At 37.2% G+C, this 21,037-nt stretch overlaps 2 protein-coding genes across 2 annotated transcripts; one reads left to right on the forward strand and one right to left on the reverse strand.

Annotated features, from left to right (window-relative positions):
- Positions 1-2,708: 2,708 nt before the first annotated feature.
- LOC592427 (WD repeat-containing protein WRAP73) lies at positions 2,709-18,734 on the reverse strand. Its single transcript, XM_030987332.1, has 13 exons — positions 18,621-18,734; positions 17,637-17,732; positions 14,268-14,324; positions 13,534-13,723; positions 12,716-12,819; positions 12,187-12,273; positions 8,590-8,724; positions 7,855-7,932; positions 6,280-6,379; positions 5,636-5,761; positions 5,172-5,255; positions 4,231-4,338; positions 2,709-3,647 (listed from the first exon to the last, which is right to left on the reverse strand). The coding sequence occupies exons 1-13, from the start codon at positions 18,687-18,689 to the stop codon at positions 3,523-3,525; spliced, it is 1,359 nt and encodes a 452-aa protein (XP_030843192.1). The 5' UTR covers positions 18,690-18,734; the 3' UTR covers positions 2,709-3,522.
- Positions 18,735-18,803: 69 nt separating this feature from the next.
- LOC592449 (39S ribosomal protein L51, mitochondrial) lies at positions 18,804-20,420 on the forward strand. The gene is made up of 2 exons (XM_791971.4): positions 18,804-18,908; positions 19,383-20,420. Exons 1-2 carry the CDS (start codon positions 18,824-18,826, stop codon positions 19,748-19,750), a joined length of 453 nt encoding a protein of 150 aa, XP_797064.3. The 5' UTR covers positions 18,804-18,823; the 3' UTR covers positions 19,751-20,420.
- The last annotated feature ends 617 nt before the right edge of the window (positions 20,421-21,037 follow it).

The raw sequence follows: 21,037 nt of genomic DNA on the forward strand, positions 1-21,037 counted from the left end.
GTAATGAGATTCCACAGTATAAGTAGACCAAATGACTTGGTGAACTTGTGAACTTGTGGCTCTCAATAAACAGTATAAAGATGAACTTCACTTCTTCATCCCACAGGATAGCTTTATACATACATGTACAGTACAACTTCATGTAGTCTCACCGTAAATTAATGCACCAGATAAATCATGCGTAGCTTTAAGGAATAATTAATGTCATTCTCCCAATGAGAGTGATTACAAAGCGCTCCTTCTCATCATTTATTCAGAATATTATGCATGATGGATAGGATAATGATGGGAAGGAATCATATGCAATGTCAATGTGTTGGGCATCAAAATCAACTCACATGGGGAATTTTGTTGTGTGGGAAAACTATTTACGTTTTATCATGGAGGTTAAAAGAGGGCAAGTTTTATGATGTTCCCTGTTATATAATAATTCATGTGTGTAGTTTACATTATAATAATATTTGTATTATCCCTCTAGAGTCTAGATCATGGATATATCAAACACATGGTAGCAGAATATCAAACTTTTATATAATACACTGTACCTCATATTTTCTTCTTCTACTTCTTCTTTCTTCTTCTCCTCCTCCTCTATTTCTTCTTTTTCTTCTCTTCTTCTTCTCCTCCTCCTCCTCCTCTCTCTCTCTCTCTCTCTCTCTCTCTCTTTCTCTCCGCCCCTCTCTCTTGTACTCTTTCTTTCTTTCCCCAATGAATTCAATAATCTTGATTTAGTATTTTCTTGTAATTTGATGTGTACTGCATTTCTCTCACCATCAAGACATAACACACAATACAGAGCACTGCATCATAGGTGAATTTTAGATATATTTATTTCTCAACATTATCATACATACATGTACAACGAAAGACTTTAAACACAGTTTCTAATAATCTTGAAACAGGCAACAGGAATAATTTCTCTCTCTCTCTCTCCCTCTCTCGTACTGTACTCATTTATCATTGAAATATTATAGTTCATCTAAGCATTAATTTGTATTTTCAACTGCAAAACATGAATATGACAAAATTGTTCATCTATTCTTATGAAAAATACAAGAAAGCTTTCTTCACCCTTAGTAAGAGTCCTACATAATTAATGAGACCAATTACATATATTTAAAAAAACATACACCTTAAACATGTTATTATGTTAAAGCACAGTTGTGCCTCATAATAATAATAATAATAATTATAAAAACAAATGTTTCTTATAAAGCATTTTACCAGTTACAGCTGACTAAAGTCACTGTACATCTCAGGCAAATCACCACTCTACTTAAACTGATTATCATGTAACAATGATAGTTGATTAATTACAAAATATAAAATTAATCACATTTTAGTGGAATGAAATTCAATGTTAACTCTTCTTCTACGCTACATTTGGCAAGACTAAATTGGTGCAAAATTACTCATACTCTGCACTTAAATACTTGAGTAACCATGGCAACCAAATATTTTGTTCTATGTTATTCATTCAATCAATACTGTCAAGAATTTGTTAGATACATAAAATGAACATATAATCAAATATGGCAACATGATGATACACTATTTCTGCAATTGGTATATCTACATGGAGACTTGACCTCTGACATTGTGACCTGACTTCTGCTGCTGCAACATTTGCTCTAGGTTCTATTTTGTCAAAAATACAGGGTTAGGAGTGCGATTGGGTTTTAGGTTATGCAATGATGAGACAGAAAAATGCCCTCAAAAAGGAGGAAGATTAAATGGGGATCCTGGCCAAGGTTAAGGGGGCCGTGCCCCTTTCCACAGAAAACTTTAGAATATAGTTTAGTAAAAAGGAAACATTTTCTTTGCATTTAAATTTTAAATTTGAGAAATATTTGTTAGCCCATCCTGCTTAAAGGGACTCCATAACATTGTTCAGATGAGAGAAAAATGCTGCTAAGGTAGTGAGGACAATGGTAGATGTTCATTTTTTTCATTTTTTTTGACATCTCAAAATTGGCAGAAATCCGCCGATTGGGGTAGGAATCTCATCCTGGGTTTATGGTATGGGTAGGTATAATATTTGGTCCAAGATTGATGTCAAGAATTCATGAGCGTAGGAAGGAAGGATATAGACCACAGAGCAATTGTCGCAGGTGCATGTGTCATCAAACATTTCTAAATACTTTCTGCTTAATATAACATTACATTTTTACAGCCTATAATAATGCACACAATCTTTTTCCAAACAAATAGATATAAGGCACATATTACTTACAGTGGAAGGCACACACAAGACTTGTTTACAAATACACAATGTATATACACAAATGTATACATATCAGCAGGGAGAAATTGCCTGAATGTTATCAGAAAAGCAATATTAAAGAGAAGGTCGAGTTCTGGGAAGAGGTGAAAAATGATTTGTGAGCGTTATCATTCTTATTATGCAAGTGTGGAAGAACATCAGATAAGACATGTTCCCTGAAAAGCATGGCTCTTCAAATGCCTTCATATTCTAAATATGTCATGTAACATCGTAAAAATCCAGGGTAGGATTTTTATGCCACGTGTTTGTGTAGTCCCATATAAATCTTTCTGTGTACAGTGTTTGTAACTTTACCAAGACTTGGCCAAATTTCTTATCATTTTGATGATTTCAGAACCTTGTAATACACACACATTCTTATATGCTAGATGATCAACCTTTTCTGGTAGATTCAACACCGTTTCTTTCACAATGCAATCGCATGACCAGAACTCAACTTTATCATTAAAGCTGGGTAATATAAGGCAGCTTTAATAGCAGAAGATAATGATACATAAAGACAGCGATACATTCAGAATGCAAATTGCATCATTGTTAAAATAATTGTATTGCATAGAGGTAGAACCATAATATCATTGGGACAAAGAGCTAGCACATACCTCTACTTATAAACTTGATTAGGCTAAATATTACAGAAACTGTCGATGAGTTATATCAAGTAACACTTGTAAGTTCTCCAAACTGTTATCATGTCACAAACTATTATCATGCCTTTTGTGTTCTGAATGTGTATTTATTTTCCACCACATTTCACTATTCCAGCTAAGCTGCCTAATTCTTACCCAAGTGAACAGATAAGACAACATGAACAGCAGATTTTGAGTCCTTTTTCTATCATTTTCATGTTGCTAACTTTATGAAATATTTAGAACATGGGACATGAGATATATTCCGCTAAGACAACATCTGGCTTCACAAAATCCCTTGCCTTCAGGAGAGCCTCAAAAGATAAAATATGTTAAAAAACTCCTTTAAGCAGACTGACCTTTCGTGTAATGTCATACAAGCACATGTAGCATAGAATTAAAAGATACCAGGTGGCTTTACCTTATGAGCCTGAAAGCAGGCTCACACATGTTGAAGCCTGATAACAGCATGAAACAGCGATGCGACAGAACCTAAAACTTCTTACTTCTGGCATTCCTGGTAAAGGTATCCATGGAATTGTGTCCATTATAAAATAGAGAGAAATGAAGTAATACTCTGCATCATCACCAATCTCCACAACGATGGATGGATCATGTTCCCTCCTCCTCTTCCTCCCCCTCCTCTGCTAGATAACATACACACATATGATCCTTCCCTGAGAGGAGAATGGCTTTACCTTCAGGGTGCCATGACAACGATGTCACCTGGAAAGATGCTGATAATTTGAAACAAGGAGAGTAGATAGAAATGAATAAAAATGAACTGAACTCATACTTATTGATTGTCATTCACTTCCTTTGAGTACATAGCAAAATATTAGGACTGTAACTCTCTGCCCGTCAATGGAAAAAAAGTTATCATCAACATCAAAGTCCCACCATCACTTACACCATCATAATGATGATGACCAACATCATCATTTGCATCACCATCATCAGACATCAACATTATCATAATCATCATGATCAAAATTATCATCATCAACATTATCCTAATCATCATCATCATCAAAATTATCATCTTCAACATCATAATCAATATCTACACCATCACCACTACAATCAACTATTTCTGTCTTCACTATCATAATTTTCATCAACACCATCACCATCATCACTGTCACTATCATCATCATGAACATTATCATAATCATCATCGTCGTCGTCATCATCATTATATTCTCCTCCCTACTTCTCCTCTTCATCCCCCCTTCCCCTACTCATCATCATGACCACCATATAACAATATATAAAAATCCTATCATCGCCACCACTCCCACCATCATCCATTTATCTCACCTTCAGCCGGTACCTCTACTGCTACACAACCATCAGGGGACCAGAGATAAAGCTTATTGCTTCCTGTACACACCGCTAGACGAGCTCTGCATGGATCCCACTTGGCAGCTGCATGAGATCAAAATAGAAGGAATCACAAACATCAATCTCAATATATGGGACAATAAACACAGGCATAAGAGGCAAATTTCTCTATTAATATTAGTGTATCGTTCAGACCCATGCTCCAATTCCCTATTCCGGGGTATCACACAGATCATGTGAGATTTGAGTAACTGTTTGAATACATTGAGAGACTGCAGGTTGCAGAGGAAAAGTTAAAGTCAATTCAAGTTTGGGAGCAAAGAATGCTTGTTCACCAAATTCAGCAAAGTATTTTAGGAGACAAATGGTTAAGCATAATGCATGGTGAGGAGCAGACACAGAGCAGGCATCGCTTGCTCATGGTAATGAGACCAGGTAACAAATAGCTAAACCATTGATAATAACTATTTCACATTCAATCCTTGACCTACTAGACAGCCAGTTTAGGTGATTGAGGCATTAAAGGGAGAGGGTCATCAGTTTCCATGTGCAGAAGGTCATAATTTGCTGACACCAGACTTGGTGGAACTATACCATTAATGGGTGCACAATTCTGTACACAGCAAACCCATAGGCCTATCATTAAATAGCCCCTAGTCTCACAGAGCATCTTCGGGTGAGGGAAAAGTAAGATAATGACTTTATCAAAAAGGGGGAATAAATGGAAGAAAAATCCTTGTTGGTCATAAAACTGAAGGCTAGACATGGTGATTGACAACACCTGTTATTGGGTAATCATCCGAACGGTGTAGAATTCCCCATGAGAGCCTACTCCTATGCATCTTTTTGGACTGAAATCCACCATGATCTTGTCAGCATATTAATACGGGCAAAGATTTATCAGTCCAATGATTTACCTCTTACGCTTCCAACTTGAAGCAGCATAGCGGCCTGAGAGAGCTTCTGAACGTCCCATATCCACAGGGCATTAGGCATGTTATCTGAAATCAAGCACAAGATCATCTATGAAACATGTGAATTCAACAACATACATGTACCTATAATTAATGAATTATTTGCATTAAAAACAAAAGTATGAGTAAGCGAAATTGACCACGACACCTATCCAATTTCTCAACACAAATTGTTTCATCTGAAAAAAGAAGAAACCAGACACAGTATTATGAAATAATTTCACTATAAACTGAGAATAGTTAATTACAAAGTACTAAGTACATGTACGTCAACATTTATTAGAGGGAAATTAATGTTACTGGAAAAATAAGGGGGGGGGGGTATAATATTTAGAAGAAAAAAAACTGTTATAAATTTGGCACCTAATCATGTAAATGGAAAACATGTCAATCCATTCAGGACTCACCATTCTTAGATAGCATGAACCTGTTATCAGGGCTGAAGGATAAGAGACTAATCCCAATCTTCGGATTAGCTTTATCTGGATCTGGCTTAATGCTTGGCAATGGTACTGAACCTTGCTGAACTTCATCTGTCGAGAAAAAATCAGAGGAAAGAAAAACTTGAGCAGTTGAGAACCCATGGTTCTTGTTCATGTATTAGTTCATGCTTACAAGAATTCTATGAGTGAATTTTATGAAAGATAAGTACTCTATTATGGGGCATGGATATGTTACTAAAAACTGAAAGTGATGTATTGAAGACAACTAGTAGAAAGAATACCAGTAACATTAATAAAATAACCTTGAATATGGTTTCTAATTGAAACCTGTGCTAAAGGAACCTGTACATAAAGACAACCTGCCTATATGAAGACCATGGCCCGTTGCACAAAACTTATCATTGATGGTTACTTTGCCATCAATGGTAACTACCATGGTAACGGGGCTCGACAGCCAATCAAAATCAAGGTTTCCATGGTAGTTACCATTGATGGCAAACTTACCATCAATGGTAAGTTTTGTGCAACGGAGCCATGTGTTTCATGTTTCCCTTGAGTGGTCTTTATATACAGGTTTCACCGTACAGATAATCAGTCCATGTTCTTACATTTGCTTTGTACACTGAACATCCCTCCACCATCCGAGGGCCATTTCTGTGCTCCTGCATCTAACACCTGAGGGCGCTGTTCTACTTCCTTGTACACAACCTGTAAAAAAAAATAAACTTGGTTCATTTATAGAAGGTGGCCTAACATTTGTTCCAGCAACGATAAGCCAGTTCACAATTGCAGTCTGAGCATGAGCAGATAAAGGTCATTGCAGAACATATTGTGAAATACATGGAGACGAAATGTACGTGCTCATGAAAGTTTTGTAATCATTATTCATTCATGCACAATCAGTGCACTCCATGATACACAGGTGGACGTATTCTTTGAAAAGGGGAAACAAAGGCTATTTACATGTATGTAACACCTCCATCGCTGTAGGAGTGATTATTTCAAAAGGTACAAAGTGGGACCTCTTCATGTTTTGAAGATCTGTGGATATTTGGGGTCATAGCAGTCATGTGCAGACCGTGAACTGGTCTATTGCCCTAGGCCGGCTTTATTTTTGTCAGAGGAGGTGTCGTGGTCTAGTGGATACGTCTCTGGACTTTGAACCACAAGGTACAGGGTTCGAGTCCCACTGCAGCACCAATGTCCTTTGGCAAGACATTAATCTACATTCGCAACACAACCCAGGTGTAGTAAGTGGGTAGATGGTAAAAATCATTACTTGAATGCACTCAGCGCTGCGGTTGCCAGAGCTAAAGCCGGGAAAATAATATCCAAATTCATTAGGAAACGCATTGAGACATTATATCAAAATGTGATATGCGCTATACAAGACCTGCATATCATTATTATTTTAATAGGGATTATGTTATGGTAAGGTTTATAGTGTTTGGTTCGGGTTGAAGTTACGAAGTTTGGTCAGTGTAGGATATTGATCTTCCGAGCGATTGCTGTCAGAGAGTTTTAGAAACTTGAGAATCTACTACTATGCATCTAAATGATTGAGTTGTATTTTTGAAGAAGAAAAAAATAGATGTATACTGGTACCTCAAAAAGGAAGCAAAACACAGTTAATAAATCTGCCATTTCATCTATATGAATATATCTGAAAGTTGGTATTTTAAATGAAGAGAACATTTCAAATACACTTAAGTTTCAAGGTTGACGGGCAGTATTGGTCGATTTCAAACTAATATTACACTGTTATACAAATAATATCCAAAATAGGATAGTGATAGTCTGTTTATACTTGCAATTACTTGAATGTACCGTATTTAACGTTGTATAAACTGCCCTCGTGTATTAACCGCACCCCTCTTTTCGCCCTCAAAAAAAAAGTGCAGTTGAATGTGTAAGATCATTAATGTAAATTAAAAAACAGTAGAGGACCTAGGATAGAACCTTGTGGTACGCCGTGTGTAATAGAAGTAAAATTGGAGGAATTATTATTATAAACTACATATTCAGATCTATCAGAACTTTCAAACCAAGATGACAGACAAATTTGAGTGTTGTTCTAGTTTCCGAGTGGTGAGTCAATACACCGATAACTGAGCTGTTACGGTAATTACGGTATATGAAGTATTTCAGTAACTCTTTATTTCTGTAAGACTTGATAAACTCACCACAGTTTGTGTATCTAATGTTGGAGGATGGCTGTGTTCTACAACTGTCTTCCATGTTATGTGATTCAACACACGCACCTGTGGACAAAACAAGACGTGTATGAAAAACAAACACAAAGAAAGCATTTAAATACACACAAAGAAGACATTCAACTTCCTCTTTTAGTTCAGTTATGTCAATACTGCAATTGTAAGAATTGTAAGAATTGTTATTTCTGACTCATTAAGTTGATTTGTGAACCTTTGCTGCATATTTTTAATTAACTTGTTAACATGTATGCAGCAACTAAGTTTAAAGCTAAACTAAATCAAACTACAGGGATAAACCCATCATTCTGCAACAACACATTGGACACAATTTGGATTTTGACATTACATGCATTTCCATGTACTCAAACTCAGCTTATAATAATGGAGCATCAGGAGTGGCAATGTGCCAAACATGAGTGCTTTACAAGACTCCACTATTGTTATCTTGGGCTTAGTATTCAACTGATTAACCATTAAACCATATGGTATCATCTCCATGATTTTTGGAAAGTTCATCTACATTTGATATAACAAGAAACATACAGGCAACTAAAAATCAAATTGATTCATTTTTACATCAAACATTGAGGAAACACAATATTTATTGACAGATTTGGCAAATTCAACACTGTAGGTACAGTCATGCTCCCTCTATATTACAGATTATATATTAACTGAATGGTATGCTGCTCCTGTTTTGTTTACCTTTTGATCATAGCTACCAATAGCAAGAAACTGACTACTAGGGGACCAGCAAACAGACTTGATGCCCAGTGCATACTCGTAAGCTTTGAATGTCGCAATGCACCGTCCGTCTACTGAGTAGAGTAGAAGATTGTACTGTAAAGAAATACAAGCACAAGTTAGATCAAGTTGGTATGGGGGTGCTGGGAACATTAATGAGACTAAACCCCGGCCCCTCCACTCCGTGAACGGAGGGATACCATTATCATGCATGTTCCCAAAATGTCCGGTAAAGGGGTACTTTTCATGCACCAAAGTCTGGCTCGTAGTACACAAAACTCTGGCCCGTATTGACTTTACACACCAGACTTAGGGGGGTATTTTTAAAAGGAGGGAACATGCATATGCGTACCCTAAATAACACTGAGTGGGGGAGGGGGGGCGGGGACTAAACATCCAGTGCATATGTTTCTCACCAGAAACTATCTAATGATTAAAGCACTAGCAGGACCCGCGGAAATCCGCGGGATTCTAGAGGGGGGCGAGGGGTGTAAATAGATAATAGAGAGTGTCTAAATTTAAACCACCAAGAACTTTATTTGCCATTCAGGCCATTAAAAAAATATACATGTTTAGCCGGGGGCCGCCTCCTTTTTTTTTTTGAATTTTTTTTATTTTTTGAAAGAAAAAAAACATGAAAAGCACTGCTAAAATGTATTTCTGATTTTAAAAAAGAAAAAAAAAAAAATTGTCGGCCGCCATCTTGAAAAATAGCCCGAATGTCAGGGAAAATGTACGGAGCGGCCATTTTGAAAGAAAGAAAGAAAAAAAAAAGGGGCCTCCTCCTTCCCATTTTTCGAAAAAAACAGGACGCTAAACATGTTTTTTTTTTAATTTGGCCTTATATAAAAACTAAAAAACGATCCAACTGTACCGGTAGTTATTCTTTAAGCCACTGGAACTGCGTAGAGTTCCGTAGTGTGGCGTACCGACTACGCAGAACTTAGGCTGCGTATTAATGGCAAATAGTCCCTGCGTAGGTTATGCGTAGGCTGGCGTACAGGTTTGCTTATGGTTGCTTACTGTGTGGAAAGATTTTACTGCTTTGTCGATCTGGCGTAGGGTAGCATACCGTTGCGTAGGCATGTAGCGTAGTGTTGCGTAAAAAGGCGTACTTTCTGCGTCGAGTTTCTACGCCGAAAGTACGCGAAAAAAATTAAACATGTCGAATTGTTTTCGTTCATCTTGCGTACCCCTTTCCGTCCCTCAGCATATAGTAACGTAGGCCAGCGTAGTTAGTACGCAACACTACGCAACTCTACGTATTGACCCCACGCCAATTAGTGACCCGCAAGTGTCACAAATAAAGTATTAAAAATATGCTCATCTGACCCTAATTAAACGCCTAAACCCCCCGAGCTTTCGGGGGTTTATGGCCCCTTGAAACCTGTGGACCCCACGCCTATATTATATATACACTCAACTCGCTGCGATCTGATCTCTCTCCCCCCCCCCCCAACTTTGAAGAACGTAACCCCCGAGCTTTTGGGGGTTTATGGCCCCTTGAAACCCGTGGACCCCACGCCTATATTATATATACACTCAACTCAGGACCCGCGGAAATCGCAAGATTCTAGAGGGGGGCGCAGGCAAAAAATTAAGTTTTTCATTTCGGGGGCTCTATTTCAAATTTTTGGGAAATTTTCGTGGGCTACTTTTTCAACTTTCGGGGGCTCTTTTTTCTGGGGCTACTTTTTCATTAATTCATAAAAGTGTAGGCCTACACTTTGTTGAGATTTGTTTAGTAGGCTAAGGTTTCAGGCTTCCTACTTCATAATTGCCTATTTAAAAAAAAACAACATTTTTCTAGTTCAATAACTAAGTTTTCATGCATTGATTTGATGCAAGAACTGTAACATAATAGACCCTAGATTGTGATTATTTTTGACCATGAATTTCGATAATCATTTTTCAAAGTAAAATTTTCACAAGAAAATCAGACAGTCGTTTAAAAACGTAGACATTAGTAATACTTTTACTAATTCTAAGCTCAGGTTTCGTAAATCTATTCACGAAACTATATTGAAATCGCGGCAATAATCATGCAAACCAACAGATAACAATTTCAAAGTGTCAAATCTCTTCGACTCGATCTCAGCTCAGCTGAACTCACACACACTACAGCGTAACTCCAGGAAGCTCGAACACCGGTGCCGCAGGCGTCGGACGCCTGCGGTGCTGGGTGCCAGTGTTGGAGCTTCCCGGAGTTACGCTGCACTGTGTGTACTGTATGTGTGTAGACTGAAGGCAGCTTGCGACTGAACTGTCAGTCTAATGGTTTTCTTGTGAAAACTTTCCTTTAGAAAATGATGATCAAAATTCAGTATGCATGGCCGTAATAATCACAAAATAAGCTTTGATTTCATATCTCCATTCACGAAAACTATATCAAAATCGCGGCAATCATGATGGAAATAGGTCTCTAAGTTTGGACGTCGACGGGAATTAGCCCCGGGCTTTTGCAGCTAGTACAAAGCACACCCTATAGCACGATGGCTTACTCGTGGGTAATCCCGCCCTCTGCATAGAGCATTTAATACGCAACATAATGTAAGTTGTTCGTCGTCTGTCGAGTGTCTCTTTGATACAATGTTGAATATCCATGAGGTATCTCTGTCGTCACGCATATCATGCATTATGCATGTCGCGTCTGTTTTCGCCCTGGACGTCGACACGGAGGAGGACCTCGGGCGGAGTATAGCCAATTCCACAGAGTATACTCTCCCGCGGACGATGGCACCGGGCACGGGTACCCCGAGGGGAGGGTTCAGGAGAAGATAGCCGCACGAACTTCGGTCGGCGATCTCATTAAAAAACAATAAAATACAAAGGCTCGCGGAGACGTCGCGCCCCCCGCGGAGCCTTAGCGTATTACTTATATAGATACAATTGTACTGCATACCTACATCTAGAGAACTAAGCCAATATTGCATTCAATTAATAAGAAACAAAAACTAGCCATGGTATATTGGTATTTAATAAAAATGGTGCATGAAAAAGAGCAAAATATTCACTTTCAAAATGTTATGTTGAGTGTATATAAAGAAGATCCTGTTTACCCAAATGTTGAAAGATTTACTTTCAAAACTGAATCAATTCATACTCTTCTCCTTTTCCTTCACTGCCTACTTTTTTTCCTTTATTATCTGTACTAGAAATGATTTAGAATTCCCAATATCGATATGAAACATCAAGATCATTACAAGGATTGGACTTCCAGACATTGTCTGCTGAGAGCCTACAATAAGAAAACTCAAAGATGACACAATAACATTTCCTGGCTTAAATTCATCAATGTTTTGTTACTTTATTTCATTTAACATAAATATAAATTATCCTAATCTTTACCAAGCTTCTTACCTCTAGTAATGAATCCCAAACACACAGCACTCTGCCATCAGGAGACCACTCTAACCCTGCTAGGTCCAGAGTATAAATACAATATATTGCAAGCTTCTTATAGTAATGAATCCCATACACACAGCACTCTGCCATCAGGAGACCACTCTAACCCTGCTAGGTCTCGAGTATAAATACAATATATTACAAGCTTCTTACCTCTAATAATGAATCCCATACACACAGCACTCTGCCATCAGGAGACCACTCTAACCCTGCTAGGTCTCGAGTATTCGTCTCAAAATGCTAGAAAAATGGAGAAAAAACAGTGATTAAATGGCATTATTGAATAGTGTAGTCCACCAATTTGATAAACAGCCAGGAGATTTAAAAACATATGAACTATATACACATTTTTCTTCAAATAGGTCCTATTCGTTCCCATTAACAAGTTTTACAAAATTACAATTGTTCATTGCATTCCTTAAAATGCTGTGAGCGTCGAATCGGCAGCCTAGCATAGCCGGGTAATGTTGGAGCGCCTTGAGGACCTTGCAAGGTCGATACGTGCGCTATAAAAGAATCCAATATTATTATTATTGTGCAAGTCTGTTTAATACAGAGTACATCATCTACTATTAAAAATAATTTTAAATTCAACATTATCGTGAAGATAAACAATAAATCTTTTCTGTTTGAAACACAAAGAAGTACAAAAATAACTCCCGATACTTTAATATCTACTTACTTTGACAAGTTGCCATGTATTACAAGCAAAGACACTGATGAAATCTTTACAGTCTCTCCTCTCAGCCAATGCCATGTACTTGCCATCTTTAGTGAAATGCATTCCTGGAAGTATACGTTCATATGACATTAATTTAGGCTTTGAATTCAAAATATAACCAAGACAAAATAGGAAGACAAAATGCATGATTTATAAATTCATCAATTGTAAAAAGAAATCATGAAAAGTTATGCTCATTTCGAAGCTTAGCATCAGGGCTCAACACTGGCATGCATCGAGACACATGGCTACCCAAAATTTTAGTCTGGATAAAAAATTGAAATGTTGCATATTACTCTTTTGCATAGACTCTAAAAAGTTCAATCTGGACCCCCTTCTAAGAAACCCTGCTTAGGATGTAACTTTTAGTCTATCTATAACAAATTATGATTGGGGAAACCACTGAAATACATAATGATTTCCTTTTAGACATAACTGTAAATGCAACAATAAAAATACTGATTATCTTAAATGTGCTGGTTAGCACTGAAAAAATATTTACATGTACCACATTAAGCTCTATTGCATGAAGAAACACAACACTTCATGATCTTGCAATAAGTATCTCAATCCCCACTGCACTAGTTTAGCCAGGAGGGATAAGACCACCCTGCATGGTCACTAACAGGTGGTTATCTCATCAAATAAGCTCTCAAGTAACATAAGAAAAAGGGGATCATGGGGGACCAATGGTCACCGATTAGGCATTGTTTGCTATGTAGAGGGAGCAAGTAGCTATAAGTTGTACAGTGGGGCTTTAAGATGGAAATAAAACCCACCTTGCTTGGCCTCTTTAGGATACTTGATATAGGAGACTGATCGATTGACCAATGACCATACAGTGATCCTCAGATTGAACTCAGCTGTGGTCAAGATGTGACGTCCATCAGCGCTCCATCTCACACTGACCAGTCCAGCTGACCCTTCATCTATCTTGCATGTCCATTCAGGCTGCTCCAAAGACCATACCTACAGAGGAAGAATATATGTTAACCAAGTAAGCAGCCTTGAGAGAAACCATGTATCCTGGCTGATATAATATCTCAAAACCTTCCATAATTTGTCCAGCAGTCATGCCTCTGCATACATGTATAATTTACATATCTGTATTTTTCTACTTTCAATGCTAAAGTCTGAGATTCCCTTGTAGTATTTGACCTTAAAGAACTTACTGGCAAGATAGAAAAGTCGAAGATGACTTTATCTGAAAACACAATGTCAAGTAAAAAATTATACAAAATAAAAAATAATAAAAAAAGTTTGGTTCCTAATGCTTTTCTCCCTGATGGTATTGCATCTGTGCTATATAACTTAACTTTGTATGTTAACTTCAATTTGGTAACCTTCAATTATATCATATATAAGCTTTTGAATTTTAAGCGAGTAAAGAACATGAAATGAAATGACTTTCTAAGGAAAATAAAAGGCTTCAAAGGTACATCATTCAAGCTAGCATCATAGAATTACAATAATATAATCTTTCTTTCTTTATTTTCTTCTTTGACACACTTACCTGTACTATCCCTCGCTTGTACATTCCACATAAGATGAACTTGGAGTCTGATGACCACTGTCAAAAACAATTATGGCAGAGAAAAATTGTAACTTTTCCACATTGCACATTATATCATCAATATTGCATACCGGCAGTCTTATACTGTGTCAACACATAAATAATTATGATAACAATAATACTTTGGTGTATGTTTCTAAGCATTTTACACTGAATAGTTATCTTTTTCAATGCATTCTAATGCTATTCTTTCTTAATCCACAAGCACATTCATGAATACAACAATAATAATCTACATCTTGTAGTAAACAGGCACAGAGGAGAAAAAAAAATAGAAAAAAAACTTATGTAAAGACTATTCAAAATAAACTAAATGTGGTATACAATAACACAACTTGAAAGAAAACTAGAAATTTAATTCGTCACGAAGACGAATAAGGTGGTCTGTCTATGTCTTATGATAGATTTGAGAATGGGAGAAGTTATATAGACATGTAAACAATGATGATCATGATGAACATGGTGATGATCATGATAGTAAAGGTGATGATGATGATAATGATAATGTTATATGACGATAAAAACGATAATGTTAATGATGATGATGAGCATAAGCATAATCCTGACAACTGATTTAAAAAAATGAGGAAATATTAGATAGCAAATAGTCTCAGCTACAACATACTAAAATTTGTGAGAAAACTATTGAATAACAACCGAGATACTGGTCAAAACACCTTGTCATGCAGATTCATGTTTTGAAAAAAGTGACCTCCCATAGACATTACACGCAAATATGACAAATTATGCATTGTCGCCTTTAATCGAATATTTAACTATGATGACGTCATCGAAATGTAAATAAATGGCATATTTCTGATAGAAAATTATCTCAGCTACAACATATCGAAATCTGGGAGAAAATCAATCACTGATAAGCGAGATAATCTCAATTAAACAAAGACTAAAATGACGTCATCAACAAAATACATTTTCTTTAGTTTAGATGCAAATATGAAGATTTTGTTTCACTTTGTACGAGTCAGGGTGGTATGAAATCATATCTCCAACTCATGCTCTTTCCAACCATGATATAAAAATTGGGGGTTGACGGACTATCTGAAGAGCTATTTCGATTTTTAAAGAAGAATGTTTTTGATCAAATTTACATTATATTGCCCATAGCAGCACGCGCGGAATTTGAACTTTGACGCGCGCTCACGGCCTAATGAAAGGTCAAGAGTGACTGAAATTAATGTAAATTATCATTTACGGTAAGAGGAATCTAAATCATGTAAGAAATTGAATTTGACCTTTTCAGCGCGTTGTAAGCGCGCGCACCGCGCGCGGGGACAAGTACGGACGGAAAATGTTGAAATGCTTCAAATGACCTGATTCGTACTCTCGTTTAATAGTTAAGTGATTTTGAGCAATTTCAAATTTTGACGCGCACATACGTGCGCGTCATGACCTTTATGTGACCTTTGATGACATGACCTGTTGACCCTTGACCTGAAGTATATGTGATATAAATATGAATGACCTTTGCTTATGCATCATGAAGATATGATGGATAATGTGATTTCACAAAATGGCGCCTGGATGACGTCACGATGACTTGATGACCTTGAAAATCTTCAAGGTCATAGGTCATGACAATGACCTATGACTGTGCTAAAATTGAATCAAATTGACCAAACCAAACTGTGAGTTATCCTGGGCACAAAAAACGGGAAGAAATAAAAATAAATAATAATAATAAATAAATAAATAAAGAAAATTCTGACGAAATCAATAGGTGGTCTGTTGATAACAGACCACCTAATGAGCATTAGTCAATATTCCATCATCCTGAAGATGGTCAAATTTAGACACTCTGCATTGTCTACACAGAAGGAGCAATACAATCCACCCTTCTCCCAGTAGACACTCCAATTATGACAATCCAGATATGACCCAGCAAGCAAGATACAGATGTAAAATGACTATGGTGCAAGACCCGGAAGCTGGGACACCCCCCCCCTGAAGTTAGACCTGGAAGCTTGTCAGCTGGAGACGGCTTTCTCCAGAAGCTTTGGTATTCAAGGTATATTCAAGACCTTGCATTAACGTTTTAAGCCAGCCATCAATATGCGAATGTTTTTCACTCTTGATATTCTTATCAAATGAAAAGACATTCCTGTAACCAACCCAAGATACTCACCTCCAAACATTGGATTGCATCCAGACATGTGTAAACCAACCCAAGATACTCACCTCCAAACATTGGATTGCATCCAGACATGTGTAAACCAACCCAAGATACTAACCTCCAAACATTGGATTGCATCCAGACATGTGTAAACCAACCCAAGATACTCACCTCCAAACATTGGATTGCATCCAGACATGTGTAAACCAACCCAAGATACTAACCTCCAAACATTGGATTGCATCCAGACATGTGTAAACCAACCCAAGATACTCACCTCCAAACATTGGATTGCATCCAGACATGTGTAAACCAACCCAAGATACTCACCTCCAAACATTGGATTGCATCCAGACATGTGTAAACCAACCCAAGATACTAACCTCCAAACATTGGATTGCATCCAGACATGTGTAAACCAACCCAAGATACTAACCTCCAAACATTGGATTGCATCTAGACATGTGTAAACCAACCCAAGATACTAACCTCCAAACATTGGATTGCATCCAGACATGTGTAAACCAACCCAAGATACTAACCTCCAAACATTGGATTGCATCCAGACATGTGTAAACCAACCCAAGATACTAACCTCCAAACATTGGATTGCATCCAGACATGTGTAAACCAACCCAAGATACTAACCTCCAAACATTGGATTGCATCCAGACATGTGTAAACCAACCCAAGATACTAACCTCCAAACATTGGATTGCATCCAGACATGTGTAAACCAACCCAAGATACTAACCTCCAAACATTGGATTGCATCCAGACATGTGTAAACCAACCCAAGATACTAACCTCCAAACATTGGCTTGCATCCAGACATGTGTAAACCAACCCAAGATACTAACCTCCAAACATTGGATTGCATCCAGACATGTGTAAACCAACCCAAGATACTAACCTCCAAACATTGGATTGCATCTAGACATGTGTAAACCAACCCAAGATACTAACCTCCAAACATTGGATTGCATCCAGACATGTGTAAACCAACCCAAGATACTAACCTCCAAACATTGGATTGCATCCAGACATGTGTAAACCAACCCAAGATACTAACCTCCAAACATTGGATTGCATCTAGACATGTGTAAACCAACCCAAGATACTAACCTCCAAACATTGGATTGCATCCAGACATGTGTAAACCAACCCAAGATACTAACCTCCAAACATTGGATTGCATCCAGACATGTATAAAGCTGAAGGATCTGAAGTGTGTGAACGTCTCGTACAATCAGTCGGTATTGGACACAACTGGCCTGTAATGGATTAAAGAACAAATACATAATATATTACTAAAAAATGTATAGGTACAGGAAAAACTTTGTTGTTGTACCTATAACCTATAAAACCTATAAATTGTCAGCAATTAAATGCCCTATAAATTGCAAGATTACCAGCCAACAAATGCTGAAATAAGATGATGCTGATCCAAATAAAAACAAAATAAGTCTATGTAGATATTGTCACTGGCAATTATGGGCATCTCTGTTGTGACGTTAGTGCACCAATGAAGTTTGATACAACAACAAAAAATCCTTTTACTTAGTAGGCCTACATCAAAATCATCTTTTTCAGAATTTTCCATCATTTCAACAGCATGTTCATAATTCATGTTCATTGTGATGAAGACTGGAATATTACCAAAATTTTAAGGATAGGACTGTTAAAAAAAAGCTAACTTCTCCGTTTCTTATGCTCATTAAATGCGCCGGCACCCCCCCCCCCCCCCTTTGAAGTTAGACCTGGAAGCTTGGCAGCTGGAGACGGCTTTCCTCCAGAAGCTTTGGTATTCAAGGTACCGGTATATTCAACTTAAAGAACAAAACAAAAAAGTAAATTTAAGATTTAAACACAAAACAAAACAAACAAAAACTCAATAGACCTAGATCTACGACAATAGCACCATCACAAGTCAAAGAGCTCATCATTTCAACAGCTGAATGGACAAACGTTTTAAAATTCAGATCTCATAGATTTAGATTTTTTGCACAAATTGGGGATAGGTCTATACACTGATGGTTGGCTCTAAAAAAACGTTTGCATCTACAACTAGTAGAAGTACAAACATGAATTTCAGCACATGGGACAACACATTAAGATTTCAGAGACTTATCATCAATGTTTCCGGGAAAATTATAACTTACCAAGCATTGTCCATCCGGTGAAAATTTCGAAAGATGGCCACTTTGTTTGAATAACTCTGAGAAGTTCATGACTATCTATACAATTGCAATCAATTAAAACAAACACTTCGTAATCGACATTTGACGAACCGTCAATTTGAAACTGTGTGGGTTTCCATCATTTCCTTTCAATATTGTGTCAAATCAAATTTGTAAGGCGTAAAATGTCGTCTTATTTTGTAAGACTTGTCCATTTCAACAGCCTTTATCAGAGGACAGGATTTAATGGCACGAGAATGATTCATTCAGGTGAGTAATTTAGAATTTGAACAAATATTCTGTCTCTTAAAACGTGCATAATTTTGTTGTGGTCCCAACCGTCCGATTTAGTGTAGGTAATCTCACTGGATCCTATGCACATGGGTCATAACCAACGCTTCACAATGAATTTAAATTTATGTACATTCATGTTCATGTACATAAACCCTAATGGTGGGGTATTCTAAAATTAAGCCAAAAAGTAGGGGAGGAGTAATCACGGAAGAATCCTGGATCGATGAACAGGCTTAGACCTACAACATCGTGTTTTAAAGTAAAGTAAAGTAAAGTAAAGTAAGAAGGAGGCAGAGAATTGAGAAGGAGACGCGACGAAGAGGAAGGAATGGAGATGGAGCAGGGCATGAGTTTAGGTGGTGCAGGAGGAGCTACAGGGGCTCGTTTATGACATTGATATGAATCTATATTCTTATTGATACATATCTCTTATCTTCCAACAAACTACAGGTGCTGCTCTCTGCAAGTTCTACAAAGAGCGACCATCAAATGAATCTCTCATCAGTTGGAAGAAGCTTCCCGCTCCAAAGAAATCTGAGAAGGATTACTGGTCTGAGAAAAGAGCACTCTTTGGCGAGAACGACTACAAGGACATCTTAGGGGACGGCACGTACTCCCTGCGTAAGAACGTTAAGGTGGGACCATGGTGGATGCGTGGATGGAAGGGCAATGAACTTCAGATGATGATCAGGAAGAGGAAGATGGTCGGATATCAGATGGGACCGGAAACCAGACATAACATGAACAAGAGGATCAGTTATCTCTTTAAATTTATGAACAGGAACAAGGGCAAGTGGGCCTACTATGGGGACCGCTGATTAAATGCTGATCAATATTGATATGATAGAGACATTATGACAAGCTTGAGCAAATGGAGATTGGAGATATGTAAGAATAGCAGATTGATTGGTAAAAAAACAGATTTGGGGAATGAGCCCACCTTCTTCAACAGAATGCCTTTTGCCATCATTCACAAATGATAGTCATAACTTCACTACAACACAAATCTTATGCAACTTGCTTGTTACTTGCAGATGAAAATTGTAAAAATACCCACATTTCAAGTTGTTTTAAAACACTGTCCCACGGGTTTGGTGCTTACATGTAACTGCTAAAATTTGAAGAAGTAAACACTTTTATAATCTCATCTACTGAACATGATCTTTAATCATTTTAATGTAAATGTGCCGGTATTTACATCCATTGTTTCAACATGGAAATGACTCTCTGAAACAAGATAACAACAAATGATTAATACTGGTCGGTACATCTGTATACTGCACTGAGAATTAATGCAATAAATGGTAAATCTTATAACTTCAGGCATATTTTGAATTTGATTTCTATCTTTTTTTTTAAGTGTTTGTATTTCATGTATTGCCTCTTTTTTCATTATTAATAATTTCATGTCATTGTAATATTCTCCAGGAATTTACATTATTTACATGGTAATAAAAAACTATTTGAATTTTATATTCATTTAAAAAACTAGAGAGCAGTATAGTTCCTTTTTTGGGGGGCTTCATATCTTATTCTCTACTTTAATTTGTCTATGCCAGTCTTCTGATCTTGTATTTTTCTCATTTTCTGTACATTGTTTTTACTCTCACATCAGTTGGCCATCTATCACCCTATTCCAATCAATCTCTATTTATGCTCCAGTCCGTCTCTATTCCATTTCCATTTTTTTCTCGCTTAATATGTCTCTCTTACTTTCATCTCGCCCTCTCTTTCCCAGTTTCTTTATTTCCTTTTCTCTCCTCCTTCCTCTCTCCCACTCTACATTTCCTTCTCCCTCTCCCTCTATCACTCTTTTCCCTCTCTCACCACTCTTTTTCTGCTCTCTAATCATAAATGTCGCCCTTCCAATATATTACTGTCACTCATCGATCTATGCTTATCTACATGTATCCAACCATTTATCTCACTTTTGGTCAAATGTTTTGCAATACATGTATTTTCTCACGCTCTTTTCTGTATTCTTTCTTACTTCACGTAGTTACGGTAGATGTCATACATACTCGTCACAGGATAATAACAGAAACAGAATCAAGAATTTCAATAAAATGTATTATTTCATATCATTTGAATATATCAACATAATA

Source organism: Strongylocentrotus purpuratus, unplaced genomic scaffold (assembly GCF_000002235.5).
Source record: "Strongylocentrotus purpuratus isolate Spur 01 unplaced genomic scaffold, Spur_5.0 spur5_scaffold_16, whole genome shotgun sequence".
NCBI classification, from domain to species: domain Eukaryota; kingdom Metazoa; phylum Echinodermata; class Echinoidea; order Camarodonta; family Strongylocentrotidae; genus Strongylocentrotus; species Strongylocentrotus purpuratus.

Excerpts from the sequence above, each read along its gene's own strand:
- LOC592449 (XM_791971.4), top strand. The coding sequence starts at position 18,824 with ATGTCGTCTTATTTTGTAAGACTTGTCCATTTCAACAGCCTTTATCAG. Across the intron at positions 18,909-19,382 it reads CACGAGAATGATTCATTCAG|GTGCTGCTCTCTGCAAGTTC; the intron begins GTGAGTAATTTA and ends AACAAACTACAG.
- LOC592427 (XM_030987332.1), bottom strand. The coding sequence starts at position 18,689 with ATGAACTTCTCAGAGTTATTCAAACAAAGTGGCCATCTTTCGAAATTT. Across the intron at positions 13,724-14,267 it reads ACAAGCGAGGGATAGTACAG|GTATGGTCTTTGGAGCAGCC; the intron begins GTAAGTGTGTCA and ends CTTCCTCTGTAG. Across the intron at positions 12,274-12,715 it reads ATACATGGCAACTTGTCAAA|CATTTTGAGACGAATACTCG; the intron begins GTAAGTAGATAT and ends CCATTTTTCTAG.